This window comes from Micromys minutus (assembly GCF_963924665.1).
Source record: "Micromys minutus genome assembly, chromosome: 27".
Classification (NCBI taxonomy): Eukaryota; Metazoa; Chordata; class Mammalia; order Rodentia; family Muridae; genus Micromys; species Micromys minutus.
In genome coordinates this window covers 36,417,123-36,437,083 of record NC_137962.1, presented here as the reverse complement: position 1 = coordinate 36,437,083, position 19,961 = coordinate 36,417,123, and the positions used below count along the sequence as shown (strand labels likewise).

The window sequence follows — 19,961 nt, the reverse complement described above, 5'->3', positions numbered from 1 at the left end:
AATCCCACCCTGGCCCTGCTCCCTGGTGGTACTTAATTATTAGGCCTGACAGGTTCCGCAGAACCTAGGGACTTCAGTTTCTGTGGTGGGATCATTTCAGGACTCATTCTGGGCCTATCTTCCATTGATCCCCTTCCCCAGTGTTCTGCTACCTGGATGTCACTCCTGGTTCTTCTCTTCCATAGAGTTACTTCTTAAATCGTGCCCAGAATCTGTGTGGCCCAGAGCACAGCACTGTCCCTGACTCCCTGCGCTGGCTCTGCCATCCCTTGGGTCAAAAGTTTTTCATGGAGCGAAGCTGGTCGGTCAAGTCAGCAGCCAAGGAGAGCCTGTACTGCGCCCAGAGGAACCCAGGTGAGGGTGCTTTCTCCACTGCTCAGAGCTGGTGACAGGTGCTACACGGGAGACGAGACCCAGGTGTCTCCACCTTGCTTTTTTCCTTTCCTCTTTTTTGAGTCTCAGAAAGGATAACTAACTTTCTTGAGGTCAGAGCCTACTGTAACTTAGCTTGGTTTGCAGCTCTGCTGTGTCAAAGCCTGTGGTTACTACATGACAGGGCCACACATGATAAGTTGTGATTAAGCACCAGCTATATTCTTAGCCCTACACTTTGGAGATGTCAGAGGTATGGGGTGTGCTGTTCCCTGGCCTCGGGGCCTTCTGGCCCCAGTTGGAGGGCAGAGAGCCGTACAGGGAGCAGTTAGGGAACAATAGGCAGCGGCAGGGAGTCACTAGTGCTCAGAATGGTGACAGGGACAGGGCTCCAGGCACCAGAAGGAGATGCAGGCTTTCTGTGTTTGGCATTTGATGGTGATTAGAGTCGACTTGCCTGAGTTTAGCGTGCAGAGGCTGGCAGAGTAGACTCACACAGGGAGCACTGGAGTAGTTGCCTGCCATGCTCTCTCTGCTGAGTGCGTAGTCCAACTCTATGAGTACAGAGTAGATATCAGGCACGGGTAAGGGTGAGCTTGGGGTTTGTTTTTAAACTGTTGTGCAGTATAAGGACTACATGTGACATCAAAAATTGAAGAATTTTAAAAAAAAGAAAGGGAATCCCAAATCCTGACAGATTTGTTCACAGGGCAGGCCTCCACCTACCTGCTCTTCTTCCTGTGATTCCCAGAGCCAAGCCTACTCACAGAGTGTCCAGAAACGTCCCTCCTCCTCTGGGCCAAATTGGGGCTGGGAACAGAAGGGACTAGTGAGTCCATAAATAGGGCCTACCAGAAATGGGACTTGTCAGCTATTGTGTGCTTTGCAGGGCCCCTGTCCAGTCAGCTTAAGCCAAGCTTAGCTGATCACAGAAGACACAGGCTTCTCCATAGCCGGGAGCGCTGCAGCCCACTGCCGTCTTTTCCTTCTCTCTCACTGTTTTATTTTCTATTTCCTGCTAAGGCTGTACAGTCTTTACCTTACACCTCCAACTTGGAACTTCCGAGCCCCACACCATTGTGCAGGGTACCTGCACAGACACATATGCCCTACGGGGGTAGTTTAGAACCACACAAAGCACTGGACTGTCTTGGCAGTTTCATGGGTAATTCTAATCTTTCCTTCCGTTTTTTAAGGTTTGTTCATTTTGTTTTGTGTTTGGTAGAGGCAAACGCCAGCACTATTTGTCAGGGCTATTTGTAGGAGCTGGTTCTCTCCTACTGTGCAAGCTACAGGACTGAACTCAGGTCACCAAGTTTGGTGGCAGGCATGTTTACACTTAGATATCTCCCCAGCCCCTAAAGGGTAATTCTGGGTTTGGTTAAGAAATACCTGTTCTCCATTACGGTCACATATGTCTCTAAGGCTTTTTCCCTGCCTTTTTACACTGTAAAATGTTTTGTTTTTTTTTTCTTACTGAAAAAGACTGGAATCTACAGTGTCACAGGTGTAAAACATGCCTGCTTTTACTGAGGTGTCCCCAGCTCCAGAAGGGCTCATGAGTAAGACCCAGAACCCTTCTTTCTCTTCAGCTGACCCCATTGCCCAGGTACACCAGGCTTTCTGCAAGAACCTGCTGGAAAGAGCTGTGGAGTCCTTGGTGAAACCTCAGGCCAAGAAGAAGACAGGCGACCAGGAAGAAGAGAGCTGGTAAGGTCCCTAGGCCTTGGATCTGCCTTGGGGCTGCCCTCAGGCAACACACCTCACCAAAACAGCGGTCAGGATTGCTTTTCAATTTAGGTCTGGCTCAGATGCCACAACACCCTTTTTTTCACCTTTTCCATCCCTTTACCAACTGGAGCTAGTTGTCAGAGCAAGTTAGAAATGGATGAATTTGCTTTGCTTTTGGGGACAGAGAGCAGTGAACTGTTGAGAGAGACAGTGAGATTCAGAGAGGTCACTGGGCAGGCACAGCTGGCCCAGAGAGCTTAGAAACCCAGCTTGCAGTGACCATGGCTTCTCTTTTACAGATTAATAAACCGAAAGATATCAAAGTCATACCATTTCAGGTCCTGATTGCAGTGCACCTGAGGAATGAGGGAGGGACCGGAAGAATGTGGCATTGGAGTGTAGTCTGAAGGAGAGTCAAGGCTGTCATGGAGGGAGGAAAACTGGTCCTGGGGGTAGTCTTTCCTGGTACAGGGAAGAACGTCAGCAGAAGGCTGGTCTGCGAAGCATGTATACGGTGTTCATGGGCAGAACTTGTGAGCCCAGGATGCTGTAGAAGGGAACCGTCAAGGGCTGTTTAGTCTTAGAATCGGGTCTCTAAGCATCCAGGCTTAGACATGTAAAATATGTGTGTGGATATGTAAAGCCATGTGTAAGCATGGTCTTTCTGTATGTCATAAACATGGGACCTTTTTTTTCCCTCTCTCTTTTTAGTGAATTTTCCAGTGCTCTGGAGTATTTGAAATTACTTCATTCTTTTGTGGACTCTGTGGGATTTGTGACCTCCCCATTCTCCAGCAGTTCTGTGCTCAGGTCAGCCCTTGGTGAGTATCTGGTGGCTCTGCAGTCCTGAGAATGTTTAGTACACTCTGTCCAGCCCCCTGTCCCCTGCCCCTCCAGAATCTGGAGTATATGTTAAAGCATCTTCCCTAGTCCTGGGCTTGTATCTGTGCCCTCCAAGATGCCCCAGCCCATAGTTGTCCCTTAGGGGCAACATTGTTTGAGCAGAAAGTAATGTCCTTGTTGAAGTGAAACAGTGAGTAGGCTGGGTAGCTTAGGTCAGGACCCTTTCCATAAGCACAGGACAGGCACCAAAGGGCCGGAGTACCTAAAGGGTATTCACCTTAACTAGAGAAGGCCCCCGGAGCTGGCTCCTAACCCTCGTGGCTGTGAAGGTTTTATCTATACCACCTAGCTCCCTGGTGCCTCGGCTACAGTCTCCCCTGCTGACTACAGAGCTTAGGTTTTACTTGCTTCTCCCTCTAAAGCCTCTGCAATACCTAGGGCTATGGCATGCCAAGCCAGGCTACCCCTTCTCCTTGCTCTTCCCAGGGAGAGAAGGATCCCAGAAAAACAGCCATGGTAACGTGCTCCATATTGACTTCAGAGTTTAGAAGAGTACATGAATCCTTTTCTGTCATCTGGCTGTACCTTGCTGGTTTCCTGGGATCCCTGGTAATAGTTTTATAATTGAGAAACCTGACACTAGGAAGGGAAACTGTAGCAATAAAAGCATAAAATCCGTGTGCGTTGCTAGACAGTGGTGGTGCGCGCCTTTAGTCCAGCACTGTTCCAGAACAGCCAGGACTATATACGAGGAAACCTTGGAGTGGACGTGTTAAAGTTCTCATACTACCAGAGCACGGGGAGAGTAAGCTGAGGATCCCTGACTGTCACCACAGCGTAGAGATGCCACATACCATTGGGGGTTCCTTAGGCTTGGTTTCTGGGGTCCTAATGGGTGCTTCCTGTTGCTGTCCCCATCCAGGTCCCGATGTCGTCTGTCGGTGGTGGACCTCTGCAATCACTGTGGCCATCAGCTGGCTCCAGGGAGACGATGCAGCTGTGCGATCTCATTTTACTGAAGTCGAACGAGTCCCCAAGGCCCTGGAAGTGACTGAGTGCGTAAGCTCCTTGGTCGTTCATGTGCTTCTCTCCAAGGGAATCTTACATGAGGTAGCAGAAGGGAGCAGGTCCAGATAGCCATGCTGATCTGGGGTCAGAACTGTGTGACAGATGGGGGCTGGGGGAGGGGCAGAGGAACCACAGAGAAATGATCCGAGTCAGCCCAGCCCCGTGTGTGTTCTGCACAGAGCCCTTCAGGTGCCCTAGCTTGTCACAGATGCTTAGGATGCCTCTTCCTCTGCTTCCGTGATGCCATATTATACAGAGGAGGTGGAAACAGCATAGCCCCAGCAAATCCAGAAACAGTAATGCGATGTAGTTGTGGCCACTGCAAGGAAGTCCAGCAGCTTGTGTGAGCTCCTTTCCTTACTGCTACTCAATACTCCCCATTAGCCCTGTTAGGTCTCTGTGTGTGTATGAGTGCGTGCATGCATATGTGTGTTTCCCTGTGTGTAGTCCTGGAACTCACTGTGTAGACCAGGCTGGTTTGGAACGCAGAGATCTGCCTGCCTCTGCCTCCCGAGTGCTGGGACTAAAGGTGTACACCACCACTGTCCATGCATGTGTGCATGTGTGTGCGAGTGCCTGCACACACGTACATACACATCTACTCAAATAGTGCTTGTCATGGTACACGTGCAGAGGTCAGAGGACAGCCTACAGGAATGGGTTTTTTCCTTCCATCTTATAGGTTCTAGGGACCAAAAGTCCATCAGCTTGGTGGCAGACTCCTTTACCTGCTGAGCCATCTCTGTGTCCCCTGGCTTTTTTTTTTTTTTTTTTTTTTTTAAGTAAGTAAAGTACCTGTAGCAAGAAGCATAAGCAGACATTCTTTTCTTCACTTGGAGGTGTGCAACATTTAATGATAAGCAATCATGGTACCCTGCATGGTGTTGGTTAGATCTGGGTGTTCTTGGTAACATTACAAAATGCAATGAGGCAAAAAGTCCCCTGGGGTCCTGTCCTGAATGAAAGCCAAGGCACATGTTGCTGAGAATTCTTCGCAGAGCACTGATGGGCTGAGAGGAGCGGGTGGCAGCGACTGGAGCTGTCCACTTCATTGAGGTAGCCCACTTTTCAAGCCCCTCTGCAGTAAATGCCCAGCCCTGTGTCGACCCTACAGTGGCACTCCTACCTGAGTGTGTCTGCCGCTGACTCACCTGAAGATTTAGACTCAGCAAGTAGGTTACCTGAAGTCACTTTGCCACTGAGACTCCTAGCCACAGTAGACTACAAAGCTGCCTAGGTTCTTCCTGGCTCCTCTCTCTGCCCTTCAGAACTGTGATTCGTAGGCACCTTTGCCAACCCAATGTCCTCTCTCCAGTCTGGAGACTTGTAACACTAAATCTGGGTCTCTAGTCACCTTCAGGACCAGGTAAAGACTGAACAGGAAAAGGCTTGACTAGGCTCCAAACCAGTGTTTCCTGTCTTCCGCTGGGTACAGGAGACCACAGTGGCAGCATCACAGTGCCGGCAGATGCCACAGTGATGGAGAGTGTGACAATGCTACTCAGCTGGCCTGTTCTCACCTGCTCTCTCCTTCCTCTCACTGCTCTAGGAGTCCCTTGGTGAAGGCCGTCTTCTATGCCTGTAGAGCCATGCATGCCTCACTCTCTGGAAAAGCCGACGGGCAGCAGAGCTCCTTCTGTCATTGTGAGAGGGCCAGCGGTCACCTCTGGAGCAGTCTCAACGTCAGTGGCACTACTTCTGATCCTTCACTTAACCATGTGAGTGGGAGCCCGTGGAGGATTCGGTGGTCTGTACAAACACTCCACCCCAAGTTTAGCCTTTTGGGCTCTCTAAGACACAGGAGCCAGAATAGTTGTTCCATTCTGTGGATAGAGCCTACTAGAGCATACCTTTTGATTCCTGGGACAAACGTGTTTGCACCTTCACCTCTCCCTGGCTCCCTTCATCCCGGATCCTGTTAGGCAGCTTCCTATAAATCCCAAGTGAACGGACCAGGACTCTGCATTTGCTCCGGGCAGTCTGTGCTGCTCTCTCAGGTCTGGGCCAGCTGACAGCCCTGGTGCCTCTGGCCGGCGTCATACCTCCTGGCGGGCTGCTGTGGTGCATTGTAGTTGCATTGCATGTTCTGGCAATACCTGTGCAATGTTTCCACAGTGCATCACGGAGGCCTGCCCTGGCTGCCCGCTGTGCCATGGCCAAAGAGAGGGGACCTGGATCCGAGGGCACTGGTTGAAGGCCTGCCTAACCATCCTGGAGAATAAGGACAGCATCACAGCTGGTCCCCTAGGAAAATGTGTGCTGTAACCAGACAGGAGGGACAGGGATGTTTTGGAAGGTTAGAACTAGCTGCTTTCTGGGGTTTTGTCTCAAGGGCTGGTCTGAAATGTCAAGGTAGCTGTTGTCAGCAAGCTTTGATGCTTTGTAGAAGTCAGGACAGCACGTCCGCCCTGTAAGGATAGGCATCGTGTAGGGCACTGTGTGGGGCACTGTGTGGGGCAGGACTCTGTTGTAATTCCTGTTGGTCCCCCTGGTGTGTCTCATGAGGAAACTATTGTCACCCATATTTGAGGGACTAGAAGGTTTTTAGGGGACGCCCTTGGAGTTGTGGTTCCTAGGTAGCACTTCAGAGAGGGAAACTGTGGTCAGAGCAGAGAGAAAGATTCAGCCCAGGCTACTTTCCCACGCATGAAGATGTTGCTCCTATGCCTACTACTTAGAAATGCCAGCTTCGCCTGAGGGAGGGTTTCTCATCTGTGTCCCCTGAGGCTGTCAGCAGTCACAGGCTAGTATGGCCAAGAGTTGGTGCCTTGTGCAGGCATGGGGCAGAAGAGGTCTGGGCAGCATGGTACCCAATCCAGTGCCTGGTGAGATGAGAAGTGACCTTCGGGGAATCTGCACGGAACGGAACGTGTAGGCCGCTCTCCCCTTCCTGCCACACGTGCTACTGATGGGCTATTGGGAGTCGAGGAGGAGCTGAGACTTGTCAGCGGTTACACAGAATGAGCGGCTCCTGCTGTGCATGCAGAGTGCCACTTTGTAAAATGCTCAGGAACCACTGTGTGCTGTTCCCATTTTATAGATGAGGAAACCAAGGCTTAGGTTAAGTCATATGCTAGGGTTCTGTATCTGCTCAGACAAACATGACAATACCGTGTGCCTCTGCCTTTATAATGGACCACTCTCCTCCTCCCTCCTCCCTCCTGCTGTCCTCTGTCCCAGGCTCTGCTGCTGCCTCAGTCAGTCCCTTGGTTCCTCTAGAGGAGAAAAGCCTGGGTACTTCTTGGTGACTTATTCTTCATATCCATTGTGGGAGGCTTTCTAGGAGATGGAAAATCTATATTTACTTCTCCCCTTACTGCTGCCTCAGACCCACGAGGATCTTCCTTCTGCCTCGGCAGCCTGTGCTGTGTCCCTTTTAGAGCTTTGGTTTTCCTACCTGCAGAAGAGAACAGACCACACCCACCTCGGGGTAGGCAGTGCAGGATCAGAGCTCCTCTAAGATGGTCTTCTTAGTCCCAGCCCCTGGGGTTTGCCCCTGGGGCAGCTGTTGGGCTGAAGGTCTGGCAAGGAGCTGAGATCCTTGAATTAGGCACAGGGCAGTCACAAGTCTCTCCCTGTGGTTTATCTTGTAGGTGGTCCAGCTACTCACCTGTGATCTGCTACTGTCGCTGAGGACGACACTCTGGCAAAAGCAGACCAGCGCCAGCCAGCTCCTGGGCGAGACCTACCATGCATCAGGCACTGAGCTGGCTGGCTTCCAGCGGGATCTGGGCAGCCTTCGAAGGCTGGCCCATAGCTTCCGCCCAGCATACCGCAAGGTGAGGCCCAGCAGGCTGGTGGGATGTGCAGGCTAGCGGGTGTCAGTCTTGGGTCCAGCACTGAGAGGGTGCCGTGGGTTCCTATGCACACTGGATGTGGCAGTCTGAGGCAGCGGTAAGGAGAGAGGTATAGATTGTATTAAGCATTTCAAGTGGGGATGGGGGAGTAACTTGCTGTGTCAAGCAGGCTGGCCTCAAACTCACTGAGATCTGTCCCAGTCTGTCTCCCAGATGCTAGGATTAAAGATGTACACCATCATGCTCAGTTTAAAAAATGTATTTAAATTTGTATACATATTTACAAGTTATATATAATATTACAAGTTAATATATAATGTATAATAAGTATAATCGGCATATCCTTCACTTTTGTTCTGATTAGCGTGCATTAATTATAATAACTGCACTGATTAATGGGTTTCATTGTGACGTCCCCATGCATGCACACAAATGTATAAAATGCGCTTTGCCCTTCTTCACCCGTGTTAGCCTGCCCCTCCCACTCCTGCAGCTTCCTCTCCTCTTCCCACAGTCCCTTTTCTACTTACATGCTTTTTCCTTTCATTTTCCAATGACCCAGTGAGTTTCATCGGGTTTGTTCATAGGCATGTGGGGCCTTGCCGATGGCCACACCATTGATGACAATGTCCCTTGGTCTCCCAGCAATCCGTAACTGCATATAGATCCTCATAAGAGACCTGAGACCTCTTGAGTTCACCTCACCACATGACAGAAAGTTGTTGAGCCCAGTCTTGTGCAGATCTTACTCAGGGAATTGTAGCATCTGTGAACTTGAGTGCACTGCTTGTGCCCAGAGGCCTGTGTTGCTCGGCCCTGCTTCCTCCCCTTCATCTCACACTCTTACTATTGTGTGAGGATCCACATACTGGCACCTGAAGTTCTCTGTGAGAGAAGAGGATGCTGTGTGATAAGTGGCAAGGAAAAGAGTGAGCTGAGATGAAAGGCAAGGCTGGCTGGGGAAGAAAGCCCTCAGCCCCAAGTGCAGCCTCAGGGTCATAGTGAACCCTGCCGGAAACCGAGCCCGGGCAAGGAGCCTCATTGGTAGTGTGCCTGCCTGCAGTGCACAAAGCCCTGTGCCAATCCCAGCACCAAATAAATCTGTGGTGGCGTACACTTGTAATCCTAGTACTCGGGACATAAAGACCAAGGAAGGTAGGAAGTTTGAAATCAGCACAGGCTACGTGAGATCGTACCTCAATAAGGGGGGAAGAGGGAGGAGAAGGAGAGAGAGAGAGAACAACCCACGGTCTGGGCTGCACCTCCCTTATGGAACCCATTCGGGTTAGACCTCTAGTCTACTCACAGACTGGCTGGTCCCAGAGGCCTCCCCTAAAATGGCCCGCTTCACGCCTGTCCTTGCTTAGGAAGCTGCAGTGCCCCCCATTCCGACCTGGCATCACCAGCTTCCCGAGCTGAAGCACGACTGTTGCATGACCTTGTCTCAAAGTTAGAAAGAAGAATGTAGCCCAGTGCATGTGTAAGGCCCTAGTTTCTGTCTCTAAGACTGGGGAAAGACAAAAAAGCTGGAGGGAGACTTAGACCTTAGCCTCCACCCACCAGTGGTTTGTTTTCCTGCAAGCGTCTGGTTTAGGTCAGTGAGATGGCTCAGCAGGTAAAGAAAGGCACTTGCTATTAGGCGTAATGGCCTGAGTCCAATCCCTGGCACCCACGCGGTGACAGGAGAGAACCAACTCCCACAAACCGTCCTCGTTTCTCCACAAGCACATGGAGCATTTAGCACAAATTCAAACACAAAGTAAACGGTACTTTTCTGAGCTGGCACGGCAGCTCGTGCCTTTAATCCTAGCACTCTGGTGGCAGAGGCAGGTGGATCACTGTGAGTTTGAAACCAGCCTGGACTACACAGTGTGACCCAGTCTCAAAAACAGACTTTCATCCCTGGAAACATGCACCAAGTCTGACCAACCAATCTGCAGCCCACATGTGACCAAGAGAGCAAGCAGTGAGCAACTCAACACAAAACCATAACCTTACACCAAGTGATCTCTCCAGTGTGGGGCGTGGGGGCTGGCTTTACTGCAGTCCTTTACACCGAGTGATCTCTCCAGTGTGGGGCGTGGGGGCTGGCTTTACTGCAGTCCTTTGGCATGCATGACTCTTGTAAAGGACAGTATTGGGTTGCAATGTCAAAGGGCTGAAGAAGACTTCCAGTCTAGACTTCATTCCTTTCTGAAGAAATAAGATATTGAACTTGATACCACCCTAGCTATTCCCCCTGTGTCTCTCTCTCTCTCCTCCTTTGTCCTTTTGTCTGACTGAGACATAGCCCTCAAGGACAAAGTGTCACCCAAACTACTGTCTTCAAACCCTAGGGGGTAATGTCAACCCCCAGGGAGGGGACAGCTACCTTTTGCCTCTGGCTCATCTTGTCCTGCTACTGCAGCGCTGGCCTGTGTGCTCTCTTGTCACTGTGACGCAGGTTCCTATCTTGGCTTGAAGTGAGATAGGTTCACTGTGCTTAGGCAGGTCAAACCCAGAGTTTGACTGGTATCCCCTGTACCTGTCAGGTGTTCCTGCATGAAGCCACTGTGCGTCTAATGGCAGGAGCCAGCCCCACCCGTACACACCAGCTGCTAGAGCATAGCCTACGGCGGCGCACCACTCAAAACACCAAGCACGGTGAGTCCTTAACACTCAGGGAGCAGAGAGGGTGGAGCCCTGGCATCTGGCAGAGTTTCTACACACTTCATGACTCCCTTCGCCACTTAGTAGGGTGGGAACAAAAGGACTCGGTGGGCAGCAGGAATCCTGTTAGCTGCATAGTCAGGATCCGGCTTTAAAACCGAGGACGTCCTTCCAGTGTGGGAGTGAGGTAGAAGCTGCTTGGGTTTGAATATCTCAGCCCACTCAGTTTCCAGGTTCATCTCCTGCCCTGTGAGGGGGACTAGGGAAGGAGTGGATCACACCTCCTCACAGGATGAGGGGTGAGCTCAGCAAATGAGGCCATCTAAACTCTGTGGGACAGCGCTTATGTAAATCTTGTTCCCACAGGAGAGGTAGACACCTGGCCTGGCCAACGAGAAAGAGCGACTGCTATCCTGCTGGCCTGCCGCCATCTTCCCCTCTCTTTCCTATCTTCTCCGGGCCAGCGGGCAGTGCTGCTGGCTGAAGCTGCCCGCACCCTGGAGAAGGTGGGTGACCGTCGTTCCTGCAATGACTGCCAGCAGATGATTGTCAAGCTGGGTGGTGGCACTGCCATTGCTGCCTCCTGACCACCGTCTGGGGCCTGGTCCACTTTTTTCCACCTTTGTCTCTTTCTCCTGGGATCTTCCCTGTCTCCGAGACTTCTCCCGTCTGTTTTTCTCCCTCCTCCAAGAGCTGTGAGGATGAAGGCAAGACTGGTTTCCTGAGCTGTTACCTGCCAAGGCTTTTGGATCGTTTCGGGCCAGTAGGACCATGGGCAAAGCTCCTTAGAACTGCTCTGGTAAATCCGTGGTCAAGCCCAGGTGGGCTGAGCAGCAGGGGCTGAGCTGTCCGCTCACTTGAAAGCCATGCAGGTGCTGTGAGTCCTCTAGAGACGGTCTTTCTGCCTCTGGGTGGTGTTGTTGTGTTTGTTTGTTTTTTTTTTTTTTTTTTTTAAATCAGGCTTTCTCTGGGAACTAGGTCTCTGCACCAGAGAGCATTTTGCATTCTGGACTTATCTGACGCGCCCCTTTTTATACAGATGTTTTTATATGTGTGTGCTTGGGCCTGCCATGATACAAGGCAAAGTTGCTGTGGCATCTCCATCCCTCTCCCTGGGTCTGTGCTCCCTCCCCTGTGCCTGACTAAGCCTGTTCATTGTTTTTTCATCATTACAAGGGACAGCCAGGAAGAGGAGGAGCCCAGCCCTGGGGAGGTGGGTGGGAGACAGAGGCAGGTCTAGGGATGGGTGAAAAATAATGTCGGCATTGTTTTTTAATTTTTTAAAATAAATGGTATCTTATTTAATTGTCCTGTTCCTTCCCACTCCTCCGCCCCCTGAGATAGCCACCTGAGCTCAAGGTAGGCCCACAGGGCTGGACAGGATGAGGATGAGGATGAGGCCACCATTGGGCTGAGGTCCAGGGGTCTTCAGCATGATTTATTTGTCCTTCCTACCCTCCACCCTAATTCCTACCTCCCATATAGTGTATTTTTATCCCTAATTCCTATCTAAATAAGCCAGGGTGGCAGACACTGGTCCAAACCTTCCCCAACAATAAGCCTCTCGTTTTCAGGGTAGGCAGCAGGAATCAGGGGGAGTCCTAGAAAGAGGAGTGGTCCTGCTTTTGTGGACTCAGGGCTTCCTGAGAGACTTGAGAGCAATTGTCCTTCCTTGTGCTTCTCATCCCTTCAAGCTGGTTGAAGCAGAGTAGGTGGGGGCGGCCCTTCCTGTGCTTGGACCCCACCCACTCTACCTTCTGCCTCTCCCCAGCCATCACTGTAATTTATGGCCCCTGCTATGGGGCAGCCTAGCCCTTGTGTCTTGTGTATATACTGTGCCTTTTCTCCCTGTCGAGGGGTGGGGGGTTGGTTTTTCACTGAACGGGATATACCTATGTCTTCCTCAATGTTGAAACATTCACTATGTGCTGGACATAGGTCTTCAATAAACAGATTGGTACCACTTAACCCAAGGTTGTGTGAGTCTGTAATGTGACCGTTACGTTGATTTAACCAAATGACTGCATTACTTTGGCCAGTGAGCTGGGGACTGACTGGGGGCAGCCAGATAGCTGCAGTCTGGTGGCCCTCCTTGGCCACAGGTGTACCTGACATGCTCTAGGGATGGTGAGAGTCTGGGATAAAAGGGCTGTTACCCAGATTCCAGCTCCTTGACTGGCCGCTCAGCTAGCTGGTTAGTTGGTAGTAGCAGTTCTTTGGAATTTGAGTTGAAGTCACTCCTCCACCAGGGGAACCTTTGCTTGATTTCCACTTCCTGTAGGTGGGGCCCTCAGCATTTCACCATCTTCTGGCCACATGCAAGTATGTTCTTGAATTTCCCAGCTGAGTCACTTTGCATATATGCAGAATAGAACAAGCCTTTGACCTCAGCGTCAGGCTTATCATTGCTCAGGTGATGTGACATACAGGAAGTACCAGGGTGCAGTAAGTGAGCCTGGAGAGAGGCCAGTGGCACAGCCACACAGTATTTGGGCCTTTAGAAGTAGAACTGGGGCTGGAGAGATGGCTCAGTGGTTAAGAGCACTGACTGCTCTTCCACAGGTCCTGAGTTCAATTCCCAGCAACCACATGGTGGCTCACAACCATCTGTAATGGGATCAGAAGCCACTGGTGTGTCTGAAGACAGCTACTGTGCACTCATATACATAAAATAAACACATTTTTAGAAATAGAATAGAAGGTTCCATCTGAGAAGGAGCCTGGGGCTGAATCCCATTCATCTGGCCAACAAACTACTGTGAACTACACACCCTTTGACTGCAGACTGCACTGCCCAGAGGTTAGTGCAGTCAGGAGGGTCTGCCTGTACCATGTTCACAGAGTCGTCATTCAGTGGTGGTCTGCCTCAGCATAGCCCCAGTGCAGGTCTCAGGCAAGGTACTTTGGTCCCAAAACCTTAATTTATTTGCAGACAGCCCTGTAGGTCTCTCCGGGTTAAATAAGAACCGGTAACATATGGTGTGTATTGTTCAGTGTGCAGCCCCCAGGAAACACAGTGGTTTCATTGAGGTCATATACCTCACCTGGCTATAGCCAGGGCGTCCCCACACACACCAGAACACGGAACTGAGGAACTTGGGGAAAATGCAAACAGGAGCTGACAGTACCCTGGGCCTCAGCCAGGCACTGGGAGCCTCTGGCAGGAAAAGAGAAGGATGGTTGGGCCAACCCTGTGCAGTGGGAGTACCTCAAGGGAGGGGCATTGCTCGGCTTCCATCCCAACATCTCCATCCCCCTTAACCCAGAGCAGCTCCTGGGAGGAGGCTCCTCTATCCTGAGTACCAGATGTCCATGTGGCCCACACCCATTAGGGGGGTGGCCCTAGGCCAATCTGACCAAGCAGCCTGCTAGCCAGGAGCCGGCTCAGGGCCAGACTATGTCAATGAGAATCAGCCAGGCTGGGCTACCTCAAACTGTTGAGTGCGAGATCAGTTGCGGGGTGGGGAGAATAGCCTCTAGTAGAGAACATGAACACCACCACTCCCCCCCCCCGGGGGTAACAAACCCTCTTCCCCCTGAACCCAGACCTTAGAATGACTATTGGCTCCATACGCTCTGAGCATTTTTTGGCACTCAAACCAGCCACCCTCTCTGGCCGCTTCTTTCTGGTTTGCACTGCTGTCTGTCCAGTCAATGACTGACGATCTCCTTGGGACAGGAACCACGTTAGAGGGTTTATTTACACAGGTAAGGATAGCCCTACATTCCCAAAAACTGAACACCTGGCTCTTCTGGCCCTTTAGCCACAGGCTCCAAATGACCTCATTCCTGTTTGGATGGAAGCCTGCACTCCAACTCCACGACCCCCATGGGGCCCAGGACCCTGCAGAAGGCTCCAATGGTTCCTCCACTTTAGACAGTAACCTCAGCTTTGCTGTTGGTGCTCAGGTGCCGGGGTCCTCTGCCCGCGCTGCTGTAAAAGCTCGCGGGCTGCGCGCTGAAGGCCTCGGGCAGCTTCTCCACGCTGAACTGACGCCGCGGCGTGTGGCTGGGCCGTCGGGGCGCCGGGGAAACCTGAGCCACCAAGTGGCTACGGGGAAGCGGCCTCGCGGGGCGGCCCGCGGTCCAGGCCGCATAAGGGACGGACGAGACAGGGCCGGCGGGAGGTACGTAACCCGGAGGGGCCCAGGGACAGGCGTCGAGCAGCGCAGGCAAGTCCTCCGGAGGCCGCGGGGCCCGGGCAGGGAGGGTCCGCGGACCCGACTCGGTAGAGGGAAAACGTTGATAGAAGTCCTGGGGTGCAGCCTCTGCGTGGGGTGGAAGTAGGGGGCGAAGCGAGTCAGGCTGCTTTAGGTGATGGGGAGAGGGGTCAGCGGGCTGGGGAGGGAGCCGATTGGCTGCAGGGGATGTCCTAAACTCGGATTGGTCAAGCGGGTTTGAAGCGAACACAGTAGAGGCATCCCTAGGGAACTGGCACCGGGAACATGCACCTCACCTGTGGCCTTGAGCGCAGCTGCTTTGAGAGTAGCGAACTTGGCATAGTCAGGCTGCAACGTCAGGCTGCCACCACCCTGCAGCCGCGGGCCGCGCGGGGGTCCCGGGGTGGCGGACCCCAGAGGCGCATTATTGAGGCGTTTCTTGTCTGGGGGGGGGGGAAGTGGAGTGTAAAGGAAAAAGAACTGAGCTTGACTGTGCCGGCCACCACTTTTCAATGCCCTGCCCTCCCCCACTGTAGCTCCCGGGCAACTTGGGGGATGGATAGCTCTCCAGAACGCCCTGGTTTGGCTCAGAAAAACATGAACAATGGCAGCAAGTCCTGAGGGGGTGCTACCCTAATGGATGGCTCCCTAGTTAGAGAGACGCTAAATCCCGTGCCAGAACCCGACATGTAGAAAGACCCATAGGTGGGTTCCAGACCCGTAAGCCAGAGCTTCAACATAACGGCCCTAGCTAGCTTATCTTGAATCTGGAACCTTTCTCACAGCATCGTTGCCCAGGAGACAGGAGACTACAAGACGGTTCCTCTCCTAGCGCTTGTCCAGACCCCAATCACACTCCCGCACAGAAGGCCAGTTATTAATATATGACAGGTAGCAGTTCCACTGAATCCCAGCTAACCAACCAACTCTCCTTCTTCCCCGCCCCCTTTGCTATAGATGAGCCAAAGGCCATCTAACACCTACTTACCTGTGCTATTGTGGGGGGAGCCCCGGAGAACACCGTCACCCATTTGTACCTGGACACAGTTACCCAAGGGTGGACCCAGAGGTGGAGGCAGTGGTTCTTGGGGGCTTGGCTGCTTGAGAAGTTCAGTCAGTGTCCTGTGGAGAAAGACGTTGCAAGGTAGAAAGATGTTGAGGGGGCTTATTACAGCTTCTGCCTCTCCTGACCTTATCTAAGGTTAGGTTCTGCCAGGTTCTAACCTTATCAAAGGTTGGCCGTAGCCACCATGGTCCCACCTTGTTTTGTTTTTAATTATTTTATTATTGTACGTATACGGGTGTGTTGACTGTATGAATATCTTTACACCACATGCATGCCTGGTGCCCTCGGAGGCCAGAAGAGGACCTAAGATTCTTAGAGCCGGGCTTACAGATGCTCATAAGCCAGTGGTCCTCAACCTTCCTAATGACTGCAACGATTTAGTACAGTTCTTCCTGTTGTGGTGACCCACAGCCTTAAAATTATCTTCATTGCTACTTCATAATTGTAAATTTGCTACTGTTGCGAATTGGAATGTGTGTTTTCCAATAGTCTGTGAAGGGGGTCCCTTATCTCCCTCCCCCCTGGCCAGGAGTCATGACCCACAGGTTGAGAACCACTCTCATAAGCAAACGTGGTTGTTGGGAATTGAACTTGGGTCCTCTGGAAGAGCAGCCAGTCCTCTCTCCGGTCCCCAGTGGTCTTTCAGTAATTCTTTGAACCTCTCTTCTGTTCCTTCTAGTGACCTCGGATAGCTCAGTCCTCCTACCAGACATAACCTGCCTCACTTATGGCCCCAAGATGGCCATATCCCAAAGCAGGTCAGGAAGCTAATGAGGTCATATGTAACTAGGGCCACCCCCTGTTCCAGAGGCTCCTTCCTGGAGTTCACTCTCCAAGACCCTCCCCATTAAGCCTCCTGTCCCAGCTCTCCCGTCCAGTGTCCCCCCTCCTCCTCCTCCTCCATCTTCTTCTCCTCTTCCTATCTTCTTATTCAAATGCTTCCCGAGTCCCTCCTCTAAGATCTCCCTTACCTGTACTCCTGCCTGCAGTGTGGGGCTTCTGCCAGGCCCGGGGCCTAGCTGGCTTACAGACAAGGAAGGCAGACAAGGAAAAGAGGGAGCCATGGAGATGCCTCTGTGACAGCCCAACACCCAAAGGCTGTATGACCTTGGGCAGCTGCTTCCCTGGGTACCCAGAACACCCAGCCCCCACCAGCTGTGACAGAGTCTGACTGAGCCTTCCCCATAGGCAGCCCAGCCTTCAGCCCAGCTGTCCGCGGCACCCAGAACCCATGATTTTCTCCCACTCGGCCTGACCCTCCTTCTGGGGCTCAGTTCGGACTGATTAATGAGGAGGCCACACTGGAAGACACCTGAGGCGGCCAAGGATCAGCTGCAAGAGGGCAGGGTCTAACGGGGTCTGTGGGCTGCCTAAGGTGACCTCACCTTTCCCACTCCTCAATGGCTCATGCCAATAATCCCATCACCAGGCAAGCACTGATAACTCAGTTCTGTGGAGGAAAGGAGGGATCTCATGCCTCTGGGCCTTTGCATGGATTCTCCAAGGCCTTACTTACAGACCCCTTCAACCCCTCTAGCCATCCTTCCTTAGCCATCAGCATCAGCAAGGCAGAATTAAAGAGAAACTTGGGCAGGGAGTTCAGAACAAACACACTTGCCTAGGAGCCGAAAGAAGAGATCAAGGCACATGGTTATGGGCACACAACAGAACCTGGTCTTGCAGGTAGAGTATCACAAACGGAACAAGCCAGCTAGAGATCAGCCCAGCCACCACCATACTACAGTGGGTCTCTGGCTCCCACTGCCTCTCTGGCCTCCCCACCCCTACCTTTGTGCTGTTCGAGAGATCCCACGTTCAGAGGCTGAGCTTTCTGCCCCTGCAGCATTCAGAAGCCCCTGCTAACTGCTGCCGCAATTCAGTGGCTACTAAGAAATACAAGGTTCCGTTTCTGCCCTCCAGGTGTCTGGAAGGAATGGGCTAAGTGGTCTGGTGGCCACTGTCCTCACGCTCTGCCCCTGAGACAAGTGCATCTAGTCCACCAGGTGTGAGATGGCGCAGGGGTGGGGGGGCGGGGGTGTCTGTTCATTGTCACTCCCACTGGCAGCCTGTTGCATGTGGTGCCAACAGTCTACATGCCCACTGGGGCTGGGACGTGGGCGGAAGGGGAGGGAGACCACAAGCAGAGCAGAGAATTTGCTGGGGGCATAAGGGGAGGCGGTCCAGCCAGGGGCAGGGCAGAATCTCAGCTCCCAGTGTTGCTGACAACTCAAAATAAGCTCACAACTTAGCCAGCCCCTGGCCGGGTCTCTAAAACACAGGTCTATATCCCCTCCGCACTCCCATCCTGAGCAGCTGGAAAGCCAGACCTTTGCGTAGGGCTGAGGGCGGGAGGGTAGGTGGGGTGGAGGGGGCTATGGGAAGGGGATGCTTCTGAAATCCCAAGGAATGAAGGTCAGGTTTGAGTCACACTGGGTTGAGGAAATGGATGGAGGTGGGAGGAGCGCAGCAGGGGAACCAGTCAAGCAACCTCTCCCTTCTTTCAGCCCGCGACCACCCTTCAAACTGCCCCAGTGCAGTGTCCGTCCTGACCATCGTCCGTGCCTTCTCCCTTGGACACCGACTTTTTGTCTTCCGCAGAGGAGGTTAGAGCCACAGGGAAGATCCAGAGCCCAGGATAGGCAGGGAAGGTCAAGGGGAGAGAGGGCTATCAGGTATCTCCCTCTGTGAAGCCGAGACGGGGGAGACAGAGATCCAGAAGAACAGAACAAAGCAAAAGGAGAAAGGGGCCGAGGAGAGGTCGAGGATTTAGAGGGTTGAGAAGGATGCAGCTGCAGTGGAATTTGGACCCAGCTAGGGACAGTGAAGACGAGACGGGCGGGAAGGCAAGCGGGCGCACTCACCTGGTCACCGTGCGCCGAGCGCGGGGGCTGTGCGCTCTCTCCAGGCCCAGGCGTGCCCCGATGCCGACCAGCACGAGTAGCGCGGCGACACCGCACACCGCGTAGACCGCAGTGTGGCTGCGCTCGCGGGCCGGGTCGCGCGGGGCGGCGGTGTCACGGGCGCGGGCGGGCGGGCGGCCAGTCTGCACCCAGGCCGGTGTGTCGTAGTTGGAGCAGCGGCTCTGGTCCAGGCGGCGCGGACCGTCGTGGCAACAGAAGCGGTAGCCGCACGTGCCGCAGCAGAAGCTGTAGACGCCCGAGCTGCAGTTGAAGGGCGGGTCCCACTGGCCCATCACGTCGTAATAGCCGCGGCAGCGGTCCCCTCCCGCCGGTGCCACGGTGCCGGACGCTGCGGTCTCCTGAGCCTCGGGAGCCCCCGCGCGGCCCGACGGGGACCCCGCCAGCAGCAGCGCCAGCCGGAGCGCGAGTGGGAGCCCGTGCGGGCGCCGGCCACAGCGCTGTCCCCGCGCCCCAGCCCGCTCCATGCGGCCCGCTCCTCCTGTTATTGCGCCCGGCGCATGGCCGTTCTGCCGGGTTCCCCCAGCCCTCCGAGACCGGTCGCTCTGTTGTCCGCGCTGGCTCCGGGCCGACGCCTCCTGGTGCGTCCGCAATTTCAGACACAAGTGAGCTCGGTGTGGAGTGCGCGGGGCTGGATCTCCGGTGGGCGCGTTCTCCTCCGGGGCTCACCTCGGACTGCGCACGGTGAAGGCGGGCGGCGGGTGCTCGCCTGCACAGTCCCCGGCTCCCTTTGGCCCCGGCGGGCGTGCGGGGCCAGGCTCTTTCGGGGACTGCACCGGGCGGCGGGTCGCCGGACACCTCTGCCTTCCCGCCGCCCGCTCCGCGGTGCCCGCGCTCTGGCTCCGGCTCCGGCGCGGGCTCGGCGCGGGCTCGGGCGGGCGGGAGAGGGAGCGAGGGGAGGAGGGCGGGAGGGAGGCAGAACCGGGGGAGGAGCGCGGCCGCTGCGCCGGGAGGGAAGGGTTCTGTAAGGCCAGTACAGCGAGCGCGCCCCACTAGGGACCCTCTCCAAGACCTCACTCAAATTGTTGTAGGAATTGAGCCCTCGAGGGGGCTCAGCTTAAAGCTCTGGGGACTCGAATCTTGGCAGTCTTGGATGAGCGATTTCCTGCTTTTTAAGTAAAGGGACAGAGGCATAGAGATCAAAAAAGCCTGGAATTCGCTGGGAAGGGACACACACACACACACACACACACACACACACACACACACACACACATACACCAATGTTCCATCCCTGTGTTCTGGTCGTGACATTAATGAAGAAGGCATCCCCCCTTCCAAAATAAGGACCCCAACACAAAAATGGCAGAGCCAAGCCTTGACCAACCCCTCCCTGATCTGCCCCAGAGCGTGTGTG

The 19,961-nt window shown here is 53.6% G+C and overlaps 2 protein-coding genes across 3 annotated transcripts in view; one reads left to right on the top strand and one right to left on the bottom strand.

Moving 5' to 3' along the window:
• Window positions 1–12,428, top strand: part of SREBF2 (sterol regulatory element binding transcription factor 2) — a 55,602-nt gene extending 43,174 nt beyond the window's left edge. Inside the window, exons 12-19 of the mRNA XM_080939184.1 lie at window positions 186–354; window positions 1,965–2,082; window positions 2,815–2,924; window positions 3,869–4,001; window positions 5,564–5,732; window positions 7,608–7,793; window positions 10,343–10,454; window positions 10,827–12,428. Coding sequence (XP_080795310.1) covers window positions 186–354; window positions 1,965–2,082; window positions 2,815–2,924; window positions 3,869–4,001; window positions 5,564–5,732; window positions 7,608–7,793; window positions 10,343–10,454; window positions 10,827–11,047 — 1,218 coding nt within the window. The 3' untranslated portion in view covers window positions 11,048–12,428. The remainder of the gene's footprint in view (window positions 1–185; window positions 355–1,964; window positions 2,083–2,814; window positions 2,925–3,868; window positions 4,002–5,563; window positions 5,733–7,607; window positions 7,794–10,342; window positions 10,455–10,826) is intronic.
• Window positions 12,429–14,333: 1,905 nt separating this feature from the next.
• On the bottom strand, window positions 14,334–19,071 carry SHISA8 (shisa family member 8; the record flags this gene model as incomplete). 2 transcript variants are annotated; one of them, XM_080938853.1, is made up of 4 exons in its annotated part: window positions 14,334–14,728; window positions 14,917–15,063; window positions 15,609–15,742; window positions 18,548–19,071. In XM_080938853.1, the coding sequence occupies 4 exons, from the start codon at window positions 19,069–19,071 to the stop codon at window positions 14,334–14,336; spliced, it is 1,200 nt and encodes a 399-aa protein (XP_080794979.1). The 2 variants fall into 2 exon arrangements, with proteins under 2 accessions (XP_080794979.1, XP_080794980.1); XM_080938854.1 differs by having other exon boundaries at window positions 14,512–14,728; window positions 14,871–15,063.
• Between the last annotated feature and the right edge of the window lie 890 nt (window positions 19,072–19,961).